Consider the following 26,088-nt stretch of genomic DNA (forward strand, 5'->3'; position numbering starts at 1 on the left):
ACACCTTCCGTGATCGCTGTGAACCAGCTTCCCTGTCTCACCGCCACTCCCTGCATGAACTGGTGGTCATAAGCCAAACCAACGTTTAGTCGTGAACTGAAACCAACATTTCTGAGTTCTGCTTTGCATTTTGTTGCCCGCTGACACTCCTCCAACTTGCCCTCAGTTTCAAAGAGGCAAGCAAAAGTTCTACAAACCTCTTGCTTGCAAACTGGAGAAGAAAAAAAAGAGGGGGAGAGGGCACGGGAGAGGGCCAGACGGCCACAAAAGAAATCTTTCAAAAGTCTTTAGGAGAAATTTATTTTATACAGGTCAGGCAGTATCCACGAATGCCTGGCTCCAGCAGGTGGAGAACGCACTTTCTACCACCCATTTATCCTGCTCAGTACTTTGTTGTTGATGTCGTGATTGCACAAACTACAGAATGATCATAAGATGGAACAAAAAGAACCAAAACATCTCATAACATACGCAAACGTTGACTACTAACACCAAGAGGGACTTCTGTGAACAATTATACTCTTACTAATTTGAAATGAGAAAACAGGAAATCACAGTCAGCAAGTAGGTAGATGATGGCATTAGACTGCCAAACAAAGTGATGCTGATGCTTTCTTATGCGCATACTGTCACCCCTTCTCCCTCAGCTTGAGGTGCCCTCAGTATGCACAGTGGCACAGCACGCATAGCGACTACCACAAACATTAATTGTACCCCCTTCACTCCCCCCATCACACATCATGATGTATTTCGTGGGCGCAACTGTACAACACGTTAGGCACTCTCAACTTTCGCACACCAGGACAGACGAGGCAACCCATCCACCCCAACCATCCATCCACTAGCTCTCGTAGGCCTTCGCAATGCAGTCCAATAGACGCAGGAACGGGTCCTTGCAGTGCCTCGCGCCATTCAGCGAAATCCACGACAGCCAGTCAAGGTGGGCCTTCAGGAATTCCAAGTCCCTAATCCCTGCAACCTCCTTCAAACTCGTCAGTGCGTATCGCCACGCCACCCGAAGCTTCTGAGTGTTAAAGAATGGCGGCAGTGGCTTCTTCGAAGCCTCCTCGCTTGTGTCGTCATCTCGGAGGCCCGCGTTGTGGACGAGACGCATGGGGCCATCGCTGTCTGCGACGGCTTCGACGCGGCTGAACAGCGTCCCCCCGTTGGTCATGATTTGCGTCTCAGGGAGGACCTGAGTGGCGATGGCTTCAGCGACCAGTCCCGGGGCCTTGTCCTCAATGGGCACCAAGCGCAGTTCGCCTGTGGACTCGGCCTGCAGGGCCAAAAGCAGCGACGGTCGCTTCCCGGTCGACCACTTGAGTTGCACGGTGAAGACGGCCACCTGCGAGCAAGGTCTGGGAGTTAGTGCGGGCAAATATGATTGATTGATTGCGGGCCTCAACGCGCCGACGCGACGCAGGCGATGAGGCGCACCGTAGTGGAGGGCTCCGGATTGATTTTGACCACCTGGGGATCTTTTACGTGCACCGAAAGCTTGAACACATGGGCGTTTTTGGTTTTCGCCTCCATTAGAATAGCGGCCGCTGTGGGTAGGAATCAAACCCACGTCCTCAGGCTCAGCAGAACAACTTAGCCAAGCCAGCGGGCGAGTCTGCTTATACTGCAAAGATTACTCAGGCTGGTTGCGAGAATGACACCCACGCGCTGTTCAAGAAAGTGACTGATCTGCTAATATGCCAGGAGGAATGTGACTCGTGCTGTCGTCCACCCCAGGCTGAGAGTACATGCATTCCTTTGGAATGGCTCCGACTATGGAGTTTAAGCGGATGCTAAAGGTTGGGTAACTTTTGTTTTAACTTAAGAATCAGACATTTTATGGCTTTTTTTGGCTCCCGTTTGAAGGCGAGCAATGTCTTGCTTGATAATACCACTGGCATTTCTCCCGTCTAGTATTTTTCGTGACGTAAGAGCATATGTGACAAATTTCTGGCGCTGAAGCAGCGCAGTTGAGCCATCGAGAGGAATAAATAGAACCTAAAGCACAATTGGTTCAGCTTAGAATGGCTAGGCTTAGCAGTTTGCTGGCTTTGAAAACGCACCGAATGCAGCAAAAAAATGCCTAGAGAAGTGTTAGTGTATACGAATTATACAAATAGTGTATAAGTTAGTGTATACACATGCTATGAAAAACCTAATTCTACCCGAACTGTTTGACCGTAATTTGAAAGGGTTCAATTGCGCCACTGCTGCTGAATGCACCAGTAGCAGATGAACTGCACACGGTGATGTCCATGGAAGAACCACGGCAAGGTGCCAGGTACTGAAGCCACGAATGACCAAGTCAGAAAAAAAAAAAACAGCCTGCAAATAAAAGCCTGCTTCAAGGTACAGAAAAAGGGCTACTATTCAGCCATATTGTTGACAAAATTTTTTGCCGTGGTTGAATGCGGTTACACCAAGTCGAGTGAGAAACTCAGTTTTTGTGCTGGGAGCACACAGTGAACACACAGACAAATGCGCTGCAAGACGAAATCCAGACACTGCTCAGCACAGGAGGCACAAATGCGCGCTGAACTCGGACGCAGTCGGCGCCGCCTCGTATCATTTTCAGACAGAATGTGCCCCAACTCTTTCTCCCTATCTCATACTCCATGTTCCCCTGTACTTGAAACGAACAAACAATTAGATGCCTGCACTATGTGACAGCACGAGGTGCTGGGTTAAAAAGGCCATGAAGGCAAAATACAAGTTTGGTTCGATAGAAAGACTGCTTTGTCCAGATAACAATGACGGCAATTTTATTGATTTTATTGCAAACTTCAAACAAATAAGGGAGATAACAGAAAACATGTGAGGCAGTGGCAACTCCGTAGGCACTTTCTGGCAACTTGCCTACAACGTCACAGAATCTAGTTTGCGTGACGACTGGCATCCGCCGTCTGAAAACATCACTCAGATGCGCGACTGTAGTGGGGCCCCCAGTTGCGTTTGATCGCATTACTAGATCGCTAACTTCGGTGGCGCCAGTGGTACGGAACCATTTTGAGTGCCCATTTCAAACACCGAAGTTTAATTAGCTGTAAAATTAGTTACAAGCGGTGCATCAAAAAAACCGGTTCTCTTATTGCACTCACCAGGGTTCACGGTACTATTGGAAAATATAAAGATTACAGTTTAATGACCAACACTGTTTTTTCTATTGATTGACTAAATATGGCTAATTATCTCGAAAAATCTTGGGAACTAATTGACCAACTGAAAAAATAATGGCATATTTGAAATCAGCGGGGGAAAAAAAGCAGCAAGACTGACCAGTTTCACAGAGTTTACTTGAAAATTCAAAGAACTCGTTTTCAGACCAGTGTCCCCCCCCCCTTAAAAAAATGAAGGAAGCTCACGCTAACGCATACGAATTGAAGGTAGCGAAGCTGTACGCAACCTTCACGACCATTACGATAAGTCCACGATTGCAGCCGATTTGCTTCTTCGCTGCCCCAACGACCTTTACTCCATCATTGCTGCTGTAAGTGTGAACTTCTTTCCTTTTTTCGGAAGTGTTAACCATTGACAATCTACTCGGAGGGGTGCACACTATGATGTGTCTTTCTCGTTCCGAGCAGGTCTTGCCGCGATTACGGCAAACGCTGGAGTTCTTTCTTCTTTTTTTTGCCAATCTTGGCCAATCTGCCCAACTGGGCATGCTTAGCTTGACAAACATGTGCCGGGGAGGCTGGGCGGCCGTCGAGAGGCGCGCACACACGACCACACGGCATTTTCTTGGTTTTGTTAAAGGAGCCATGAAGAGAAAATACAACTTCGTTTAATTTGAAAGAACTAGGATTCAGTATCTCACTCAGCTCCATTACAGCCACAAAATGTGTTTTTTAATGAAAAAAAAGCGAGAAGTGTTTAAAAACTTTCAAATTTTGCGCCACAGTGACGTGTTATGAGCAAGAATGACGTCATACGGGCCAACAATAAAACATAATTTTCAGTGCGTTAACTGCACGTTAGCATTGAAGCGATGCGGTCAAATGGAACTAGAGGCCCCATTACAGACGTCCAGTCATGTGTCGTCGCGACCGGTCAGTTAGGCGGCCGTCAATCGCACAAACAAGGTTCCATGACGTCATGGAAAAGTTGCGGGAAATTGGCTAGGGGGTCGCGACTGCTTCACACGTTTTCTTCAATGTCTCCGTTATTTGTTCGAAGATTGTGATGATATTGGTACCATTGTTATCAAGACTAAGCTGTCTTTTTAATTAATAAACCTAACTAGTATTTTGTCTTCATGGCTCCTTTAACTGTCGAGCGGTCACCGTGAGGCCCGTGCTCACGTGCATGCACTCGGCAATTTCTTGGTAATTTTTAGCTGCAGACACGAAAAATTACAATGTGCTAAACATTTTCGCTGTTAAAACATCTTTCTTGGCTCAAATAGAGCTGAGTGAGGAACTGAAGCCTAGTTCTTTCAAATTAAACAATACTGTAATTTGTCTTCACGGCCCTTTAATCTTGGCCGAGCTTGAAGGTCAGATTGACACGACAACGAGCGAGCCATTTTCTGGGTTTGTACCTTCAGGGGAACTCACCTGACCACACTCCTACGGTACTTACGAATTCATGACCCATAGGCTTCAAAAGCATCGTGCACCAACACGAAAAGTTTTACAAATCCACAGAAATGTTTCTAACTGGTTTGCTTCTTTCTGAAATATATCACTTCTTTCATGAAGTACAAAATAAACAAGAAATTTTCATTTATCTAGCTTTCACTAGATGGCGCTAGCTGTCTAGCAAGCGAGAATTTTATGTCTTTATTTTAGCACAGAAGGGAGATAATTTCTAAAATAAGCAAACAAGGTCGTTGTGAACATTTCTTTGGGATTGTAAAACTTTTGATTTGGTGTCTGATGGTTCTAAGCCTGTGAATCGTGTACTAAGTTCCATAGGAATGTTAACAGGAATGTTAACAGGAATTTCAATCCCCCTCAAGTAACAGAGCTTGTGCTCTGTTACTTAAGGGGGATTAGAAACACTTAAAGGAGCCATGAAGACAAAACAAAATTTTGTTTTATTCAAAAGATTAGGTGTTTCATAGTACCCCAAGCGCTTTCCCGGAAGCAAACGATGCTTTATTCACTGAGAAACAAGGAAATTTAAGCCAAATTTTTAAATCTCCTGCTAAATTGTACATATCGTGACGTGAACAATGGCGTCATCTGAGCCGGTACATGAAACAGATACTTAGTATGTCGACTCCACCCACACGCGGGAATTAAACAGGAACCGAAACTAGTGCCGAAACCGAGAGGGTGGCCATTTTAAAAATACTAGTAAAACCTAGTACATGCGCAGCCCTGGTCATGGAATCGCCTGATCCGGACAACAAAGCTCTCGCCGAGGAGCTCGGGCTTGCATTTAACAACCTCACACCACTTGAACGCTCAATGGTCCACGAGCGGCAGGAGTTGTGGGATACATGGATGGACCGGAAAGCGACCATTCCGCGATACCCACAACAGACGAACGACCAGTCGTTGGCACCGCTGCCTCGTCAGCTCTGTCGCGACGGACGAATACAGACTGGTACGTATGTGCCGTATTTTTATTACGGTTAATAATAGTTCAATTTCAGTAGCAGTATCGCTTATGCCAGTTGGCCGGTGTCGTGTATGAAAAGCCGTTCGCGCAAGCTCTACACTCCGACCAGAAAGATACGAGCGTCAATGCGCGGTGCAAATGGTATTTTTTGTTTTTTTTCCAAGCTCAGAGCGCTTTGACGGCGATTTGATGAAGTCGGTGACGAGCGGCGCCGTGTCTCAGGAGTGAGCTAACGTAAGGGTCCCTGCCGTAATCACTTCCTCAGAAATGAAGCGAGCACACTCGTACTTCCTTTAGCCCCCTTTCTCCTCCGTTGCAAAGTTCACAAAACGTAGCCACTTGCTTCGCCGAGGTTTGTCGTTGGGCAGCATATGAAAGAAGATCTCTTCACCGGCGGGGATGTCGTACTCCCTCCACGATTTGCCCGTACTACATGGGCATTTCAGGACACCGCAACGCAATTTCATTGTTAAGTACTCGAACAAACTGATGTTTTCAGTCGTTGTAAACTGAAAACGAGCTCGTAACGGCAGCAGCAAGCCAACACGACCACCATTCCGAAGCTTCTGCGACGAGTGGCACTATCTCGTCGCTGCCTGCTCTTCCTTTCTCCCTCGTTTCTATTTTTACCTTTGCTGGTTGGCGATATGAAAACCTCCTGTCAAGGGATTAAGATACCAAGCAAGGTCGCGGCTGTGCGTGCTAGAACGGTTCGTTGGCCCCAAGGAGCCTCGAACCCGAAAATTCGTCTGCGCGACAGCGAGATGTCCACCTCGGCCGGCGGTAGTTCCATACGCATTGGTGTACGTTTGCGTGTTCGTTCAGAACTTCAACCGGTTACTCCACCATTCTTAGTGTCATAAAAGAAAAGCTCACTATGCAAACTGGTAAACGCTGCCTAACTTTTGTTTGCTTTTGCCGGCCTCCGCCAATCGCAGAGTATTCTAGTGTGACATCACGGGTCTATTCGTTTCGGCTGCACTGCTTGCACCAGTTCACAATGGCGCACGGACAGGTTCCGTTTTTTTTGCAGCGCCAGTTCAAGGGGTGCAGCTGCAGCGCGACACTAGCGCCTTGGAGAAATGAATGCCAAAGTGCAGGTGTTGTGCAGGCCGTCTGCTTCGTGTTGTCGTGCACGCCGCATTTTTTTTCGCTGTGCACGTGCTTTGTACGCCAGAGAACTTATTAAGCGCACTTTGCGGCATGTGCGAAGGATATTTTTGCGTGTGTGTACATCGCTGCTGCACCGAAGGACGACGATGGACTGTGCCACATTAGCAACTGTCATTCAAGTAGTAATGGAGCTCGTAGACTCCGAAAGTGAAGACGAGGAGTTCGACGACTTGGTCACAGTGCTAGCTGTAAAGGTGGAGAGAAAGGACAGGAATCGTGTTCCACTCTACTGTGAGGAGGTCGTTGGCAGATATTTTGAGTTCGAATTCAAGCGGGTGTTCCGACTGTCACGCGAGACCTTCTTGCACACCACTACCAAGCGTCTCCTTTCTTCCCGGAGTTCCATGGAGGGCGCCCACGAATCAGTGCTCAGAAAACGTGTCTTGTCGTCCTGACCTACCTCGGGAACCAGTGCAACATGTACTCGATCGCCGACAGGTTTGACATATCAGAATCATCTGTGCACGCGTGTATTGAGAGGGCGCTCGACCTCTTGCACAGCCTCACTGCTGAAGTGATCTCTTGGCCGGACGAGCGAGAACAAGAACGCATCAAGGCTGGCTTCTCGCTAAAGAGTGCTGGAAAGGGGCCACGCAACACCATTGGCTGCGTGGACGGAAGCCATGTGGAGATCAACACCCCAAAGGAATCTCCGCAGTCGTACTTCAACCGGAAGAAGTTTCCGTCACTGATTCTGCAGGGGATTTGCGACAACGCAAACAGATTCACGGACGTGCTTATCGGATTCCCGGGTTCGGCCCATGATGCTAGGGTACTCCGTGAGGGACCCTTTTTCGAGGAAGCAACACAGAAGTGCAGCAACGGCTACTTACCAGGGGACTGTGCCTATCCGCTGCTTCCGTGGCTCATGACCCCCTATAAAGACACTGCACAAAGCTTCCCCACCTGGAAGAAGTACAACAAGTGCCACTCCCAGCAAAGAGTTGCCATTGAGGTTGTATTTGGACTTCTGAAGCAGCGCTTCCGGAGGCTGTACTTAGTAGATGCAGCCAGCATCAAGCAGTGCTGCTTGATAATCATGGGTGCGTGTGTCCTACATAATCTGTGCAATGACGAGCGAGACTTGTTCGACGAGCTGCAGGATCTGCCAGACCTGGAAGAAGTAGGCAACAGCGAAGAAAGTGGCGCAGTTGTTGACCGCAGCGTGGCGGAGTACAGCGAGTGCCTCCGAAAAAAATTGCTGAAGCGCAGTGCTGAAGCATTTGTATCTACATTTTGTAATTTCATTTGTGCCTTTAAGAACGTTACTTGCTTCCCATTGCATTTCAAATGCTGCAGTGAAGATTGCATTTGATTGTGAGATAAAAGGATTAAGACGTGGGGACCCGTATTGGGACCCTGGCTACTCCATTTCTCGCCTTGGTGTAGTCATAACTCACACACCCAAGTTTCAGTTTTTTCGGCATTTTTATTGGCCGCAGCCAGCAGCCACTTTTTCAACGGCGGTGACCAGGCGGTCTAATAGTGAAATTTTTTTCTTAAAGCGGTCTGCCCGCTCCTTCTTCGCCTCTCTGAATTCGAGAAGCATTGCTTCCACAGTGGAGTCATTGCTCCATTTTCTTTTTTTTTTTCCCGGGGCTCTCCTGCCTTCTCCAGGTGCTGCAGCTGATGCGGGGCTGGCCGGTGGCTCCTCACAGCTGCTGCTGTTTTCGTCATCCGAGTCTTGAGGTTGGCTAAAAACAAAAACGCAGTATGAGGAGGAATAATGAACTGAAATCAAAGGGAGGCAGTCACACCTGCTGGTTTTTTCAATTGTTGCACCAGGCCTCACGACAACTGTGGGGCTTGTATGGTGCTCTTTCTCGAGCACATCGCTGAGTTCACTAATGCTGTATTCGGGTGGTCGCTCTTACACTCCAACTCGGAGTACGCCGATTCGCCGCTTCCCCCAATCCGAGCAAGAGTGACCACTCCCCAACCGAACGCGTACCCGATCTTGGAGCAGCACGCGACCGTGGCGCCGCGCCGCGGCCAACACGGGAACTGCAAACAGCCAAACACGGCCAAGAATTCTAACAAATGGCGGCATTCAGATAGGACGCGTTAGCTCCAAACGAAAGTTGCAAACGCATTCCTGCAATTTGAACACAGGAAGCGGTGCGGCGAACAGTTCGGCGAACTTTGTCGCGTAAAAGTGCGAGTCGTCACCGTCTGAGCTGCTGTCCTCCTCGGCGTCGATTTCGAGCTGCAGAAGCAGCGGAGACGTTTCCCCTACACTCAATGGGCGTCTCCGTTTCGGCATGATGCGGAGATGCCTTCAGTAATAGCACGAGAAGCACAAACGTTGAAATACTTCCACAACAAACCTCAGCGAACGCCACCGACTGGGCAGGCGAGCGGGTCGAGCCGCGGCGGCCGGGGTCACGTGACCCGATCGCCTCCAGATTTCGGCGGCGCTTCCACTTCGGAGTCAGAGCAGCCGGAGGCGCTCGGAGTGGAGTACGACGCTCTGAGACGACCACCCGAATATACGTCGAGCGCTCGATTTCGACCACCCGAACACGGAGTCGCTTTCCGTAGCGCTCCAGAGCACTATAAAACGACCACCCGAATACAGCATAAGAAGAAAAAAGAATTAGTTCAAGAGCACCTGTCAGTGCATGCAGTGGTCAGCAACAGCACTTACTCTTCATACTCGCAAGCAACTCGTGCAGCACCACTTGATCCATTGTTTGCTTTCGCTTTCTCATACGACCTCTCTAGGCTCTTCCACTTGTTCTGCACCTGCAGAGCGGTTATTTCAGTGGAGAACTCGGCTGAGAGGAGGTCAGCCATTTTTTGACACATGGCCTCTTTTGTCCTGTAGGGAAACGTCATGGATTACGTGGACAATTCCAGCACATTAAAAGCAATATATGCTAACAAACGCCTAAGCAAACGAGGATCAAATTTGTTTCGTAACAATTTAGCAATTCACTGACAAGGTAAATAAAACTTGCCGAAATCCGCCCTTGGTCCCGACCAAAGGGTTGAATTCTTGATATTTGGCAATGACGAACCGGGTCCTCCGGCCGTTCCAAAGATCGGCCTCGGGGGATCCAGGGCGCTCATCCACCTGTGCAGCGCCGCGACCTCGAGGCTGTTCGCCCGCAGGTGCAGCATCGGGCATGATGACGGGCGAAGCGTCTGGGGCGCTTAGTGCCTCTCGAAATACCCCGGATATCACCGTCCCATCTGCGGCAGAAAATAATAACGCATTGAGTTGGGATATGGCCGTAGCCCTGGCAAACGTTAGAACCATAAATGCACACGCGTGTTGTTATTATTGTAATTATTTGCTACCGCAGCCTTTGTTGCTCGCTTTTCTTTCACGGTGCCAGTTGTTGTTCCCGCGGACTTCATTTTCCAAGGAAAAGCGCGTAAACATTTCATATTCACATGTGAACAGCACGTGGGAACGAAATTCACACCGTGCACTATCAGTACTGGAATAACAATGAACAATCGAACTTCTGTAACTTAACGAGGTCGTACAGGTGCAGTAACAGGAATTTCGGAGGTTGAAAATGATGGCACTGACCACGTGCGTCCAAAAGTTAACATACCAGGCATCCTGTAGGCGAAACCATCTCCAAGCGGCACTCGATTTCCACCTTCGCCGATGATCGGTGTAATCGGCGTCTGCGTTCCATTCACTGGAACAACCAGCGTACGGAGGTCTTCCGATGTCGACATCGTCTGCTCACAGAACAGGGAGGATTGTCTGCTGGTTGGCGGGTTGACAACAAGGCCCTTGCACCAACGCAGCACCACCGTCTGAGCGGGTGCCGCAAATTCAAGAACCAGCGCTGCACCTTTCGTGAACTTTTTGAAGTGAACGGCTTGGTGCAGGGGGCGGCACCGCCTCAACTGGTTCTCGTGGTGCAGCCGAAACGAATAGACCCCATAGGTTCTGTTGCGGGAAATGAGCTGGTGGGTCGCATGGCCATTCCCCTCTTTCCTAATTATACAGCTTATTTGAGCGAAGTTTGCGTTAAAAAGTGGTGTCACCACGGTTCTAACGAGGCAATCTTTCGAATGAACCAAACTTGTGTTTTCTCTTCATGGCTCCTTTAAGAAGGATTGGAAGGGGGGGCTGGAAACACGTGTTCCCCCTCGGCAGCTTACCTGCACCCTCTTTCCCGCACCGCCCAAGCGGGGGCGACCGGCGAGGCTCCGGGAGACGGCTTCGCGGACCAGGTGGCGCCAGCGGAACCCAGCGAACGAGCCGCACCGGACCTCGCTGCCGCCCAGCTGCGCAGTCATCCTCGACGACATGCCCTTGGACATGCAGTAGACGATCCAGATGATGTCCCGCTTGGACACCCGGGCGTTGGGACGACCCAGAGAGTCCGTGTTGCAGAAGAAGCTCCCGGGGCTCTTGCTGGCCGGGGAAGAGGAGGGGGAGGAGGACGGCGGCTTGGCCCAGGGCAACCCGTGCAGCTGGGAGAGCTGCACAAAAAGCGGGAGCAGGATTGCAACCGTCCTGCCCGGGAACCGTGCCCGAAGGCAGCGGCGTAGCCAGAAATATTTTTCGAGGGGTGTTTTAGTTCACCGGTACAAACATACAAACAAAGAAACCCTGCCACAAACGGGCATTTTTCTATCAGTCTGCAAATTTCCTCAACAAAAGGCCCCGTATTTCATAGTAAACAGCATCTTAAAGTGCACTCTACAGCTCAGTTGGCTCAGAATTCGATGGTAAAACGGCACTTTTCTCGCAACTCTAAGTTAGAATTTCGCCCTCAGATATCTCGCCACCCAGGGCAGGTACAACTGTAATTTTTATTTGCTTTTCATACCTAAATGTGTGGAGAATACAATGCTGGAAACAAATTTTTTAAATGAAGGCTTTGGAAAATTTTTATTGCTTTCAATCGACACCACCTGTCAGCTATTTCTGGCGGAGTGCGAGAGGAGTGAAATTCAGTGCGTTGTAAAATGACCAAAAATAGCTGAATCAAAAAAGTTTTTCCAACGTTGTATTCTTTAGTTATTTGTCTGCCTAGCCACGGGGTGATCACCATTCTGTATGAAGTGGTTATTTTGTAATTGTGACCCAAAATAATGGCAATTAATCATTAGTTATCTCAGAAAATAATTGCCTTTCAAAATATCTAATTGCAGATCTGAAATTAGCACAAAAACTCCATAATGCTCCGCAGTTTCATTAAAATTAGTTAGAAAATAAAAGAATAGCTATGAGACCAGCCTGCCCTCTCAAGTTAGTGTCATCTGTTGCGGGAGAAGAAACTGCACGACCACCACGGTCGGCATTCCCCTGCGCAGCCCCTGAGTAAAGAGTGGCCACTATCAGTTCGTCAATCAGGTGCTGCACCCTCCCCTTTCCGCTGCACCTACGAAGCTTTGCAGTCCATGTTGGCATTTGTTGTGACATCTCATCGCTTGCCCGCGCTTGTCGCAATGCCACAATTGGCCGTTTCCTCTTCTATATATGTATACGCCTTGAGCTTCGCGTTCGCTGCGCCTGCCGGCGCTTCTCCGTGGCGCTTACGGGATGTCCGCAGCGCAGCTGATAGCGGCTCATGCAGTGTTTTGGTTCTCTTTCGCTTCTTTTTGCCTTTCCGCGCCCTAAACATCTTGTTATTGGGATGCCTGTAAGCAAATAGTACGTTTAGGGCATTTTAAAAAACAGGTGCGTCCTGATTAGAGTTGTTAGAGTGCTCAAACGCCAACAAGAGCTAACCGGGGACGCGGTACTGCGTGCTTCTGCGCGTCGGCGACGGCAGCTACATATCACTACTGTCACCTCCGAATATCTCAGGCGCAAGTGAATTCTGTTGACGCCTCGTATAGACCTGATATTGGCACAGTGAGAGGTTGGTTTTGTTTTGCAGGGCGGACAACGAATTCGGCCTTGTTTTTAATGTATACGCGTCGTCCAAAAATACCATTCGGGGAGGTGATTACCTAATATATCTAGCAATAACTTGTGCCTTTTATAGAAATAGAGGCCACGCGAACATGTTAAGTATATTCCTAATCTATGGGTCGTTAAATATGTGCCCACTCCCGCCTGATAGAACAGACCAAGGAGAGTTAATGAAACCACAAAAAAGTAAATGGACTGCCAAGTCCCGAAGCAATGTAATAGTTCGTGCGAGAACGAAAAAAAAAAAACAGTGCAGCTTAGCTATCGTTGTGTACAAATGCGGAGCGAAATCAAGGAAGGGCCGTTTTAGTAAATCACACACAAGCTGCGCGTTAACCTTTATTTTGTTTTTCGACTTTAACGTACAGGGGATCACTCGGCGGACACATTTTTTGAAGTACACTACGGGAGTTCACAAGCGATAAACGGTGTCGGATTGAGTGTGGTATCTGATAAGGCTCCCTAATTTCACTTTTGTGCTAAATTCTGCAGGCTCCCTGTGTCATATGATGATGTTTCGAAAAAGCGTTTAGTCACGGCTGCGGATATAAGCGGAAGATATATGTAACCGATGACTGTTTCGGAAGCTCACCTCGCGACAAGACGACCCAGCCGTAAATTCTTTGTGCTTACTCCCGCATGTAATTTTGCGTTATCAATATTACTTATTGCGTAGAATGCCCGTGATATTTGCCCCATTGGCTTGTTCAGGGTAGTGATCAATATCCGAGATATGAAGCGTAACTGGTGGGCTGTCAGGTATGAGTGCTCCGCTAGATTATGGAACTACACGAAACCGATTTACATCGCAGTGTATAGCCGTAGAATGAGCATCTGAACGAACGCTGCTTACGGAGTTACTGTTAGTAAATTCCAGGGCAGTGGAATTGCAATCAGATCCATGCATGCATATATGCCGGTTTCGTGACGCCGGCTTGTGACACACACCTGGCGCTTATGCGGACCGAATGTACCAGAGTAAGATCGCGTCAGAAGCATTCACACTCTCGTAAATGCACCACGTTTGCGAACAGAGTGACTGGTCCACATAAATATGTATTTCCAACGCATACAAATGGAAAATATCAGTCGCGAATGTGCCTCAAAAGCAACGGCAACAGTGGTGAGCGGGCTGGCAACTCCCGCGACTAATTTCAAAAGGGGATTTCAGTGGCGCCCCTGCAGGCAGCGCTCGAGGCGTATATTCTTGCTCCATGGTGAATGCAGATGTGCTTGCTCCGTGTACTGCACTACGAAGAAGAAAATTAAGGACACCTAAGCCTTTCTGATGAGCTTTGATGCAAAAGTGCTTAAGGGGCCATGAAGACAAAATACCAGTTTGTTTTACAGTAGCCGACCATTTTTTCGAACTCCGAAAATTCGGACTCGCTGGGTATTTCGGACTTTCCCGAGAAACCACCAGTTGACCCATAGGAGCAATGATTAATGAATTTTTTGGACTGCTCTCTTATTCGGACTATTTTCCGTTCCCCTCCAGGTCCGAAAAATCAGTCGGCTACTGTATTTGAAAGATCTGGTGCTTTATAGTGCCCCAGCGCTTGTGCGGCAGCAGACAATGCTTTATTCACTGAGAAATTAAACATTTTAGGTAAAATTTTAATTCTCCTGCTAATGCGTGTGTTGCCTGATGTGAGCAAGGTCGTGTTCAGGAAAGGCATCTGAAACAAATGTTAGTATGTTGACTACTATGGCTGCTGCGAACAGCAAATACTTTTGTCGCATTGTTTACCGCTCACCTTCACAGATGGCACGACGATATCATGACGGGATCGCTGCCTGAACTTTGACCGGATTTGTACCTGGATTACTTCTGTTGCGGTTGATAGCAATAGTTCACGAAAGATTGGGTATGCTTGACAAACAGGGCTGTGTAAGCGGCAATGTCACTGATGCCAGCTGGCCAGTGCCGTGGCAGATAAGCCCCACACACCCGACAGCTGTGCAGCTTTGGCCGACATAGTGAATGCCAGATGCACTTTGCTTCTATGTTTATGCATTCGTTTGCAATTCCCATTATCTACACCACCAGTCTTACTGCCATAAAAATAATGTGCACTATTTAAATTTCAGCACAAATATCTCATTCTGCAAGCTTATTTCGTCGGCCTCAGCCAATCGCAACGAGTTGCCTATAACACGACATCGGTTCGGCGCTGAAAACTAGCTAGGGTGTCGCATGCCTATTCTGTTTTCCTTATTATATCACTTATTTGTGTTAGAATTTATGTTAAAATTGGTGTCAGTGCTATTCTAACGAGTCATTCTTTCGAATGAACCAAACTTGCATTTTGGCTTCATGGCCCCTTTAATGTCCAATTAGATGCCACTAAGTGCTCCCTTCAATGTTTGCTCCGCGTATAGTGTTTTAGAGTTTGGTTGTGGGCCATATGATCAACATATGCAGCCAATGCCGTCAACTAGGTATGTGAAAATTGTGGGTGGTGGGTACGTTGACATTACAGCCAAAGGGTAACTGGTGAAACGATGATATGGCCCATCCAGGTATGTGGCCAATCCCCAGCCCACAGCACATGTTTTTAAGTTCTCCGCCGTCTAGCGTTCGCACGTGATGCGTATGATGTCACTTCACACGATGCACAACGTTAGTTTTAAACGTCGTCGTAGGCTGCGCCCTGAGCTAAAAGAAACCTGAAGGATACCAAATCGCCATTATTAACAAAAACAACGTGTAGAACTAAAAACATAAAATGTTTCTGGAATAAAAAATTTAAAAAATGCTTAAACCTGCTGGGGTTCGAACCCAGAGCATGAGCGCCAATAGGGACCGGGCAGCTGGACGGGTGGCGCCACCACTCGGCGCTCCCCTCGTCAGTGGAATGAGCTGGTGCATTGGCCTACACAGCCTCGCATTGTTTTTGTCGTGTTTCCTTCAGTGCTTTGTGTGTTTTGATGGTGTTGTAAGCGTATTTGTGCGGTGAAACAAAGTCTAGACAGCAGTGTTGGGTTCTTAGATGCAGTAATGACTACGTAAACTTGTCGGACGCTTCTAAAGTTGGGTATCGGCTGCAATGGCATGAGCACTTTTTGCAGCGATCTGCGCTTGGCTACACCCGTTCTGAGTACGAATAAAACTACTATTAGTAGTATTATTTTCTTCTTAAATGCACTAACGGCTACGCAAACTTGTTGGATGCTTGTAAGGTTGGGAATGGGCTACATTGACACGAGCGCTTTTTGCAGCGCTCTGTGCCTGGCTCCACGCGATCTGAGTAGGAATAAAACTATTAGAAATATTATTCTTCATTTCTACCACTTTAAATTATCTTCAATGGTTTCAATGACTACGGTTTCCAAACAAGCCTTAGCGCTGGGATACCTCAATACGTGTGCTTTAAATAGAAAGGCACCTGCATACGAGATGGATTACCGTGTAGCCGTAGAAATGTTGCGGTAGTTTACACTTTCTGTAACCGTGAGCTTTGTACCTTCCGTTTTGGTGAGCGACACTGTGACAGCATGGGAGCCTGAAAGCCGAAGTGGAAAACCCACGTTTCTGGTGGTCATTTTATCAAGAGCCAAAGTTATTCACCAACTCAACAGCCCAAGCTACAAACCATCCCTCCTCCCCCTCCCGTTTTACCACCTGCGTAGTATAAAGGCTGGCACCAATAGTTAAAAAATGTGGCAGCGTTAACGTCAGCCGGTGTTTTTTAATGCTTAATTATTCTTTACAGAGTACCTAAAAAAATCGTGTAATGCCAGGTGAAGACACCAAAAACGCGCGATTAGTTGCCTCAAATATGGGTGCATGAGCCCGAGTCCTCCACCACAGACACATTTCCGACACGCTGGACAAAATTAAGATTTGGAGAAGGGGGGCATGAAAGTTCAAAATTAAACAGCAAAATAATCTTAGCCCTCCATCTAATGATTATGATGGTTGAACGCAAAGCTTTCTTCCTGCGGGAAATGGTCAAAGTCAAAGACGCTGCGATCAAAAGACCAAACTGCGTGCTGGTCAAATTCGACGCTCAATTAATTAGTCAAAGTTTAAATCTAGAAGGCAACCAAGGAAACCCATACGATAGAGCTTTGCGATAAACCATCATCGTCGTTAGACGAAGGTGTGCATGATTTTTCAAGCGTAGGTGGCAGCTTGTAAACCGACCGCATCATTCAGTTGTAAAGCTGAGTACAGGTTTCGGGCACCCTCCTGTCTTGCGCCCTTCAGCCACGCAGGAATTGGTTTTTGAAAAAGCATTTACCAACTAGCCAGCAACCATTGCAATTCTTGTAAAGCAATGCTTCTCCACGACAAGCAATAACGTGCTACTATCATGCGGTATTTATTCTATCAACGATTCCCGATGACTGCAGTGAGAGCATTTCTGTGAAATTAAACACGTTTCAGCCGTAGGTAATAATAAAGTTGCGGAAGCGTCGTCCATCACAATTTCTGTTTTGAGGTAAATCTTATAAGACACCCCCCAACTTTGTCTTTCGCTTGTGCACGACGTCGACGCCGTTTCATCATCAACTGCCCAAGGCCAGCGCCGCAGCATTCCTAGATCGGTTGCACACACCGCTTGCTTTGTGGGAGCATTTAGCGGCAATATACTCCTCGATATGCGAAACTGCATGCAGGCATCAAAAAATTGCATGAAGCAACGAACTTTCACTTCCAGCTTGACTTCCAGCTTGGCGCATTGAGTGTCGTCTGCTATTTGTAAATACTGAGTATGGCCGTAAATCACACTCATGGCATGCCTCGTAAACGTCACATCCACGCTCAAGATTTACCGATCTGAAAAATGCACGTGGGGTTACGTACGCTTTGCAAGCCGCACCGTAGAAAAATGACAGAAAGCCATGCACAGTTACGCTGCGCTGACCGCCACCGGCATTCCACTGACGAGCGGTTCGCCACGGGCGGCGCTGTTCGCTGAAGCGACGGTGGTGCCATACAACGGCAGCCCGGTCCCTATACCCAGAACTCCACTTCAAGGCCACAGAGGCTGAACGATGGGCCCGTTCTAACAGCCGCTTGATAGAATAATGCACCAAGTGACATCACACGTCCCAAGGGGGCGCGGTGCAGCGTTTGGAAGCGTTTGGAAACATGCAACCCGGCACAGCGGGTTTTCGGCCAATCCCCTTGAGCGGGTAAGCAGGAATTGAGGGTGGGTATGTTGACATCACAGTCAAATGGCAATTAGTGGAATGATCACAACCTTCTCAGTGCAGCCGTTAACATCAATGGCCAATCCACCTGAGTGGGTATATTATAATACTTATATAATCGTGGGTAGCTTGGTGTTGAGCTGACGACGTACCAACCATGTAACACCAAACCCATTGTACGTCGAGTTGCGCGCAGCAGTTGTAAAAGTTTTCTAAATCAAAGGCCACAACCTTTTTACGGCATCCACCTTCTGTCAGCTATAGTCATGCAGCGGGTGTGGTGTCATCACAAATGCACACTGGAGTTGCATTCCGGAGGCCCTGGGTTCGATTCTTATCCATCCCCAAATTTTCACAATTTTCATTCCGGCTCATTCAATTTTATTTTCAGTTGCTCTTCACTGCTGGCCATTTTAAGAGCCATTCTGGTGCTACAGGCGTCAGCTTTTCTGCTGCACTAAACTAAAAGCGGTGCTCACCTGCTTGCGACAAAATCGGCAGCGGAAGCAGTGACGGCCGCCCCTCGGGCTTTTTCGGACACTGGTAATGACCTTTCCCTTGCACCAGGGCAGGTCGGGGTTGAAGCCCAGCTCAGAGCACACGCCCCAGACCGGAGTGTCTGGCTTGCCTTTTCTGCCAGGCCCACGTTTTTCCAGCACTCCAGGGGTTCCGTTTGCGCTGCAAGCATGGAAAGAAACAACCCAGGGCACTATATTCGAACACTTACGTGTGCAATGTGACATACCTATCGGACAATGCCCGCTGAACGTCCTTTCTGGTATGTGAGCTTCATCCGAAATGTGGCTCGTGAAGTAAATTAGCCAGTACTCGTGTGAGAACACCGTTGACACCACCATTTGCCTAAAACATCTGTAGCATAAGGCCACATATATTCAGAACTTTTTTTTAATCTGCACTTTCAGACAGTTATTCAGCTGAAATGACATTTCGCACCTCTGTGCGACAAGCTTATAACGCTTATTCCAGTTTTATCACCTTACCAAGATTTCAAATTCGAGCTGTAGCATGGTAAGAATCAACTTATTGCTTGATCAATCTCAGCTTATATGGTGAATGTGCTGGCAATTTAATTTTTCCATTTTGACGATCCAGTACCTCATAACCTACAGCAGCATGACAGCAGAACAGATGACATGATGTACACGGCATTTTTGAGTCCCTTTTTCAGTTATAAGCAAAAGCGTGCAAATCAGCTGAAAATATACTCCAAATGTGGCCTAAGCATTGTAGACTTGAATGCGGTAAAGCAGTAAGACAATGTTTGCAACTCATTGCAGTGTTCCCTTAAAGCGAAGCAGATGCCTGCCAATCAACTTCACAAAGGTGGGTTGAAATGAATTGCTACCTAAGAAAAACTGCAACGCTCCTTCAACATGTGCCCAGTGGGACGTGAAAGTCACCGAGCCTAAAGTTTTTGCACCTAGTAAGCTTTGAGGTCAACGCATGTATCACTTAATGAGTAAGCACAGTGAAAGCAAACTCCAGCTCAAAAAGCAGCAAGGTACATCTCTCACCACATTGTACACTCACAACGTGACAGCCCATTTTCTTCCGACAAATATCCACCAAACACGTCACGCATCGTTTCTGAAATTTACCCGGCATCCCGACTGGTTCGTTCTGCGGAGGTCACTCCAGCACCTTCGTGGGCGTGTGACCAGCCCCGAACATTGACCCGCATCCCCAACCCAACCCCTGTCCTTCCGGGAGGTGAGATCGGCTAACACCAGTGCAGGGACACAGCCCCTACTCATGTCCAGGGCAAACGAAGCCTTGGCCACAGCTTCCAAAGAAGGCACCCCGGACCAGTCACGGGCATGTTACCAGCTCACAGTAACAATGTTACAGTTACAGTAACCTAAGCCAAAAAAGTAACTGTTACAATTACAGCTACACAATTTCCAAAAGTAACTCATTACGGTTGCTGTGTAAAAGTAACATTGTTACTTTTCCGTAACTATCACATACCAATTGCAGTCTCTACAGGGTTTTCAACCACTTTCAACCAGCAACAAGACTTGCCTTGAAGATGCCAAAGGAGGCGGGGGTGCGACACCAAGGCCGTGTTCGATGAGGAAGTTTTCAAGGCGCATAGAGTCGCCCAAGATGTGAACCAGCTCAAAAATACTCGGGTCCACCCGCTCTGTAGGCCCCTTGGCCTTCGAGGGAGGAGTCGACAGTCCCTTTCCACTGGGCGCTGTAAACAAGTCCCCATCAATCAGAACAAAGCAATTCATTTCAGTTTATTTCCACACGTCGGGAAGGAAAAAGTGCGCAAAGGATTGAGGCACTTAATAAAAAGCAGACCCCGGTCAGGGTGAAAAAAAAACATGGAAATAAAGTTCGGTTCTGCTCCCACCCCAGATACAAAAAAAAAAGGTAACCGCAATGCCTTATTTCCAGTAGATGACACAATGAAAGAGGCCATGAAGACAAAATACAGGCTTGATACAATAAAAAGGCTCCTTTGTCGCAATAACAGTATTACCTATTTTATCGCAAAAATAATTGAGATATTAAGGGAAAATGAAAGAAGCTCACACTAATACGTAAGACATGAAGGTAGCGAAGCTGTAAGCAACCTTCACAATCATTACGACGATTTAAGTACATGATTGCAGACTATTTGCTTCTTCTTCACTGCCGCAACGACCTTTACTCCATCATTGTTGCTATAAGTGTGAGCTCCTTTCCTTTTTTTAAAAGTGATAATCATTGAACATCACCTTGGAGGGGCGTATACTATGACGCACCTTTCTCGTTCAGACCAAGTGTTGCCACGATTACGATGAACACCGGAGTCTCTTTTTTTTTTTTTTTTTTTGCCCAATTTACGGGCCAATGTCCCTAAGTGGATATGCTCAGCTTGAAAAAGTGCGCAAGGGATGCTGGGTAGCCACCATGAGGCACGCACACATCAGCGCTAGGCATTTTCTTGGTTTTGTTAACTGCCGGGTGGTCGCCGCGAGCACAGCGCTCACGTGCGTGCGCTTGGCAATTTCTTGGTAAGAGCTTTTCTCTTAAAACATATGAAGCAGTGGCGACTCCCCACCCACTCTCCAGTGAGGTCTCTATGACATCATTAAATCTTGTTTAAGCGATAGACAGCCGCCAACTTAGTCCACCACCAAGAAACATGACTCGGTGACTGTAGTGGGCCCTCAAGTTCCATTTTATCGTACCTTATCACTGGAATGCTATGTGCAGTCGACATACTGGTGACCACCGTAAAGTTCCGAGAAAACGCCCTCCCCCGAAACATCGGCCAGCCCCCTTTAGGGCATAATATTCAATTTACTAAAAGACCCCAAAGACCGCCCACCCCTAAAATTGGCAGATTTAGCGCTTATAAGGGAACACAAATGAAGGCGAATTATCTCATTCATGTGTTGATGCAGTCCCTTAGTATTTGTTTTTTCCGCACGCAACCCAAAAGTTCACCCACATTTTTAACCACATATCTCCGCAGTTTTGGTTCGCACTGCGGCCACTTTTTTGTAATTTTTCGCACCGGATTCGAAAGTTCGCCCACCCCGAAGTTTTCACTTGATATCTCTGCACTCTGGGTGGGCGTGCTTTCAGAACTTTACGGTATGCATTCTGTGCTGACCCCTATTCAGTCACTCCCGCCCATGCCACGTCACTGCAGCACAAAATCTGAGAGATTCTCAATATTTCTTCCAATTTTTCGCTTTGAAAAATGCCTTTCCCATCTGGAATGGCACTGGTTGCTTTATCAAAGGCCTGTTCTTTCATACTGAACTGAGTTGTATTTTGTTTTCGTGGCCACCCCTTGAAGCAACGAACAATGCTCCAACACCAGAAAAAACAGCAATTGACTGTGCTATTTAAACTCTGAAACGGTGCGCAGACTGGTGCGTACACCAATGCATTACTAAACACTGGTGAATGCAACAGGAGCTACGAAGTTGTGACATTCCGCTTTAAAATGAACTGCATTGAACTGCAGCCACATGTACTGCCGCAAAGCAAAGTGAGAAGCAAAGCGAGCGTATTAAAAGCTGTTGTAACAGCAACATTACTTTACGAGAACAGTTATGTGTGCAAAAGCTTGCAAAAATGGAAAACTTAGTCCCCAGACATAGTCCCCAGACACAATGAACAAATTACTTCAGGTTGTTACTTGTCCCCCACATGGTTAGTCATTAATTGTGCAATAGAAAACACACTGGATGGCTTGTTTATTTTCTATGACCTCAATGCCTATTCAAATGTTAAAGAATCAAATCTTTATTTGGACATAAAGACGAGGCAAGGCCAAAGGAGATCCAAACGTCTCGTGACGGGGCCAATGTCTCGCGAGCACATGTAAAGAAAATGATGAATTGGATGCATCCATAAAACTAAAATATACAGTGACCGACAACTCAAGAGCAAGCGGCAAATATTGCTCAGAGGAAACAATACCCGTTGGCCAACTAACGTTAGTGACATCGTGTTTCGTCAAACTTTTGATATGCTGGCTCTCACTCACTTGGGACTTCGATAGAAGCAGTCACAGCGTCCGAACTTTCCTGGCCTTCAAGATGACTTGGAGGTGTCGTGGCCTTCGGATAATCGTGATCATCTGCAACAGAGAGTACTAATGTACAGCAAAGCATAGTGTAGAAGAACGGAAAGTTGGGCTAGTTGGTAGGTGTTCATCTTGGTGGAAACAAAAGCGCTCAAAAAACAGACGTAGACAGCACGGCGGGAGCAGACCTACCCACAACCCTCTGCGAACCTCTTCCCAGCTTGTAAAGAGTCTTTAAAGCCCACTGCATCATCAGTGCTGCCTAAAGTCAATGGCTAATTCCCCATCCTGTAAGCAAGAAGAACACTACTAAGTTAAATAATAATAAATAAAAATAAATAATAAACAAAACTCTGACAACTCTGTTTGCAAGTTCATAGTGCCCAGAGCCTTTTTTGGCGGGTCATATTTTTTCAGCTATAATAGCAACACCATGCGTGCACTGCTACCCATTCCTGTTTTGAAGCCTGTGTTCTTATCGAGTAAATCTGGCTGAACAAATAATCCACTTCGGCGGAGGATATGCCATGACTCCGCATTAATGTTGCAATGTCAGAAAATAGTTGGGTCGGACATGATAACGAAGAGGCCAGTGGTTTTTAACTTTCAATCAGAGCATTCAGGTCATTGCAGCCTGCAACCACAGAACGACCTAACACTGACTCCCTGACTTTGAGGGTAAACATAACAAACACTTCTTGAGGGAGGCAACCTCTTAGCACGTTTTCTCTGCACATTCCTGGCATGATGGAAACCCCCATTCAATAACGCCTAAACAGGTGCTATCGGTCGAGGGTCCGAAATACGAACAAACAGACCCCGCAGCTCGCTGACCTCACTTTCATAAAAAAAATCCCCCATGCTACACGGACCAATTTGGATGAATGCCATGGCAGCGATCATGTGCTACTGGCCACCACCCCTCTACATGGGTTAAAATACGAGGTCAGTACTGGCTTCGCCAGCCTCGCCACACAGACTGGACGAAGCTAAGAGAAACACGAGCAGAAAGACACTAAAGTGGGGAAGCCAATTTCTCAACCATCCAAGAATGGATCGCACAGCTATACTGAGATGTGAAGGCCCATACCAAAACAATACAGACTTCCACCACCACACCTCGCATCGACGCCTACACGAGCAGAAAGACACCAAAGTGGGGAAGCCAATTTCTCAACCATCCAAGAATGGATCGCACAGCTATACTGAGATGTGAAGGCCCATACCAAAACAATACAGACTTCCACCACCACACCTCGCATCGACGCCTGCCTCCTCCACATGTAAGAAGCCCGATGAAGCCTGCTAAACCACTAGAAAAAGCAGCACTTGAACCAGAAACTCAAGAAATGCATTGATCTACTCACTGCCAGGGTGGTAGAATACTCGAACAAGTTAGCAAGAGAAAATGGGCTAACCCTTCGGGATGGGCTTCGAGGCACATTAAGCACCTCCAAAACTTGGAGGCTACTCCGGTATTTGATCAGCCCGAAAGAAAGTAGGACGGAATCCCACCACAGCAAGGCTAGGGTCATTCGCTAATTCCCAGGCAGTGAATCAGATCTCCTTTTAACTCTCAAAGCCCGGTACTTTTCTAAGCAACCGTCGAAGCCATTGCACCCCTCTAGTGGCAACCAAAACAAGCTTCTCGATGACGATAACTGTCTTCACAAAGTTACCACGGCCATTCGAAATCTGAGGCGCCACACGGCTCCACAAATTGACCAAATTACTAACAAAGCACTCATCAATCTCGATGACCCTTCGCTTTTAGAACTTACCGCCAACCTGAACAAAAATTTGGAAGGCAGGCATCCTACCCAACGATTGGAAAACATCGGACGTCTTCCTCACACCGAAACTAGGCAAACCACCAGCCTTTGAAAACTTGAGGCCCATCTCTCTTACTTTGTGCATGGGAAAACTCCTAAAGCATGTGGTTCTCAGCCAATTGCAACTGTATCTTGAAGACTCTGGTAAAAGCCCACCAACAATGATGGGATTTCATCCGCAACTGTCAATGCAGGATATCTCACTCCAACTTAAAGACAAAGTGATGGCCCCTGCAACTGTGCCTCCCCCAATGCCATCCTCGCATCAGACCTCAAAGGGGCATTTGATAACGTCAAGCCCACAGCAATTTTACACAGGTTCAACACACAGGGAAGCGGAGCCAGAGTATACAACTACATCAGAGATTTTGCCTTGGGAAGGAAAACCATCTTAGCCGAGGAACAGGCCACGGACCCATTCTTATTGGGTGGGCGCGGAACACCACAAGGGGCTGTACTGTCTCCTACACTTTTCAATATTGCCCTGCTAGGCCTGCCGCTACTCCTCGACAACATCCTGCGGATCCGTCACGGCCTATGTGCAGACAACATAACCATATCACAGGGTCAATCAGATAGTTAGGAAGCCGCCTACAAGAAGCAGCAGATGTGGTCGCTGGCTATGCCAAGTCATACGCCCCCCAGAAGACTGAGCTACTCCTGGTCTCACCACCCAAAAAACACGCTCCAGGTTCAACGTGGTCTACGCTCAAGGCATCCTGGAAGGAGGATGCCTCTCTGAAGCTTTTTCTTGACTTAATTAAAGTTTATTCTCTCTTTCTCTCCCTCATAATTGGCGCACGGAATTCTGTGGCTGAACGCCAGCACAGTTTACAATTGACAAATTTCACGGGGCATATAATAAGTTTCTGCGGTGACAAACTCCACAGGGCTGTGCAGTGGATGGGACAAATGTCCATGGTGCAAGCGAAATGGGTTGAGTGGTCGCTAACACAAAAGTTGTCTCTGAAAAAGCTACTGAAGGTAGCAACCAGGCTGCTGGCCAAAACAGTGCTGTGTCGTGTACAGCTGCCAGAATGCACACGTTCCTGTGTCTTTTAGACAGTAGGACGCCACTGTGGACACAGAAGGTACTGAATTTTGTTCTATGCCACTACATCGCCCCTTTCTTGGGTTCAGGGGCAAGTCAAAGCTGTGAGTGTGTCAAAGTTGCAATAGACGCACAAAAGACCAGTAATGGCCCAATGATGGCGTCTGTACGCCATCAGATTTCTAGGACTTCAAAACCGTGACGTGTAGTAGCAAAACAGGCCGCAAGTTTGCTTGCTGCTGTATGTACACACACCCTGCACAAAATGTCGACCTGAGTAACCTAATGATCGAAGACACCCTCAAGGGATTGTCGGAAATGCAAAAAATTGTCTGACATTGTGAGATCCCTATGACCTAATTTCAACAAGTTACAACGATGAACTTGCGCAATAGTGAGCCAAGCAAATTTAAAAGCAGGGCAAGCGCAATATCAGTGCACAGTACTACATGGTCGATACACAGGTTGAGGCCATTGGAAATAATAACACTTACTTTGCAGCATTGTCCCACGGAAAGACGTAGATAAGGCACTCAAAAATAAATATATATATTTGCCGCGACACAGTATTAGCAGTATTAGAGCGCACTAGAATAATCTTCTAGTACACTATGAAACAACCGCGCGAACTGACAGCGCCGTCAGTTTCGCTGGTTTCGCTCTAGTTTCGGTAGTTGTTCTGGCCATGTGCCGGCTTTGGCTATGGATTAACGCCGATATCTTAATCCACAAAGCGGAAATCCGTGTGGAATTTGGAAATCAGAGAACAGCGGCGCTGCTCTGTAGATCTACGCAAAGAGTGAATTTTTCTCCCTTTTTTTGGGCTTTATCGCACCTTGAGGTGGTCAGCATA

At 47.4% G+C, this 26,088-nt stretch overlaps 2 protein-coding genes across 5 annotated transcripts; both read right to left on the minus strand.

Moving 5' to 3' along the window:
* Positions 1–281: 281 nt before the first annotated feature.
* LOC144162740 (uncharacterized) lies at positions 282–25,921 on the minus strand. Of its 2 annotated transcripts, none has more exons than XM_077693379.1 (6): positions 25,730–25,921; positions 22,314–22,406; positions 19,841–20,015; positions 18,277–18,475; positions 10,870–11,193; positions 282–1,345 (listed from the first exon to the last, which is right to left on the minus strand). In XM_077693379.1, exons 1-6 carry the CDS (start codon positions 25,737–25,739, stop codon positions 842–844), a joined length of 1,305 nt encoding a protein of 434 aa, XP_077549505.1. In that variant the 5' UTR covers positions 25,740–25,921; the 3' UTR covers positions 282–841. The 2 variants fall into 2 exon arrangements, with proteins under 2 accessions (XP_077549505.1, XP_077549504.1); XM_077693378.1 differs by lacking the exon at positions 25,730–25,921 and adding an exon at positions 22,545–22,617.
* On the minus strand, positions 8,167–10,857 carry LOC144162741 (uncharacterized). Of its 3 annotated transcripts, XR_013320754.1 has the most exons (4): positions 10,308–10,857; positions 9,702–9,936; positions 9,389–9,486; positions 8,167–8,585 (listed from the first exon to the last, which is right to left on the minus strand). XR_013320754.1 is itself a non-coding variant. In XM_077693380.1 (3 exons), the coding sequence occupies exons 1-3, from the start codon at positions 10,435–10,437 to the stop codon at positions 9,462–9,464; spliced, it is 390 nt and encodes a 129-aa protein (XP_077549506.1). In that variant the 5' UTR covers positions 10,438–10,857; the 3' UTR covers positions 8,167–9,461. The 3 variants fall into 3 exon arrangements, 1 of the variants encoding a protein (XP_077549506.1); XM_077693380.1 differs by having other exon boundaries at positions 8,167–9,486; XR_013320755.1 differs by having other exon boundaries at positions 8,167–8,435; positions 8,499–10,857.
* Positions 25,922–26,088: the final 167 nt, after the last annotated feature.

Source organism: Haemaphysalis longicornis, unplaced genomic scaffold (genome assembly GCF_048455015.1).
Source record: "Haemaphysalis longicornis isolate Haplotype H1 unplaced genomic scaffold, Haemaphysalis longicornis Haplotype H1 scaffold_12, whole genome shotgun sequence".
NCBI lineage: Eukaryota > Metazoa > Arthropoda > Arachnida > Ixodida > Ixodidae > Haemaphysalis > Haemaphysalis longicornis.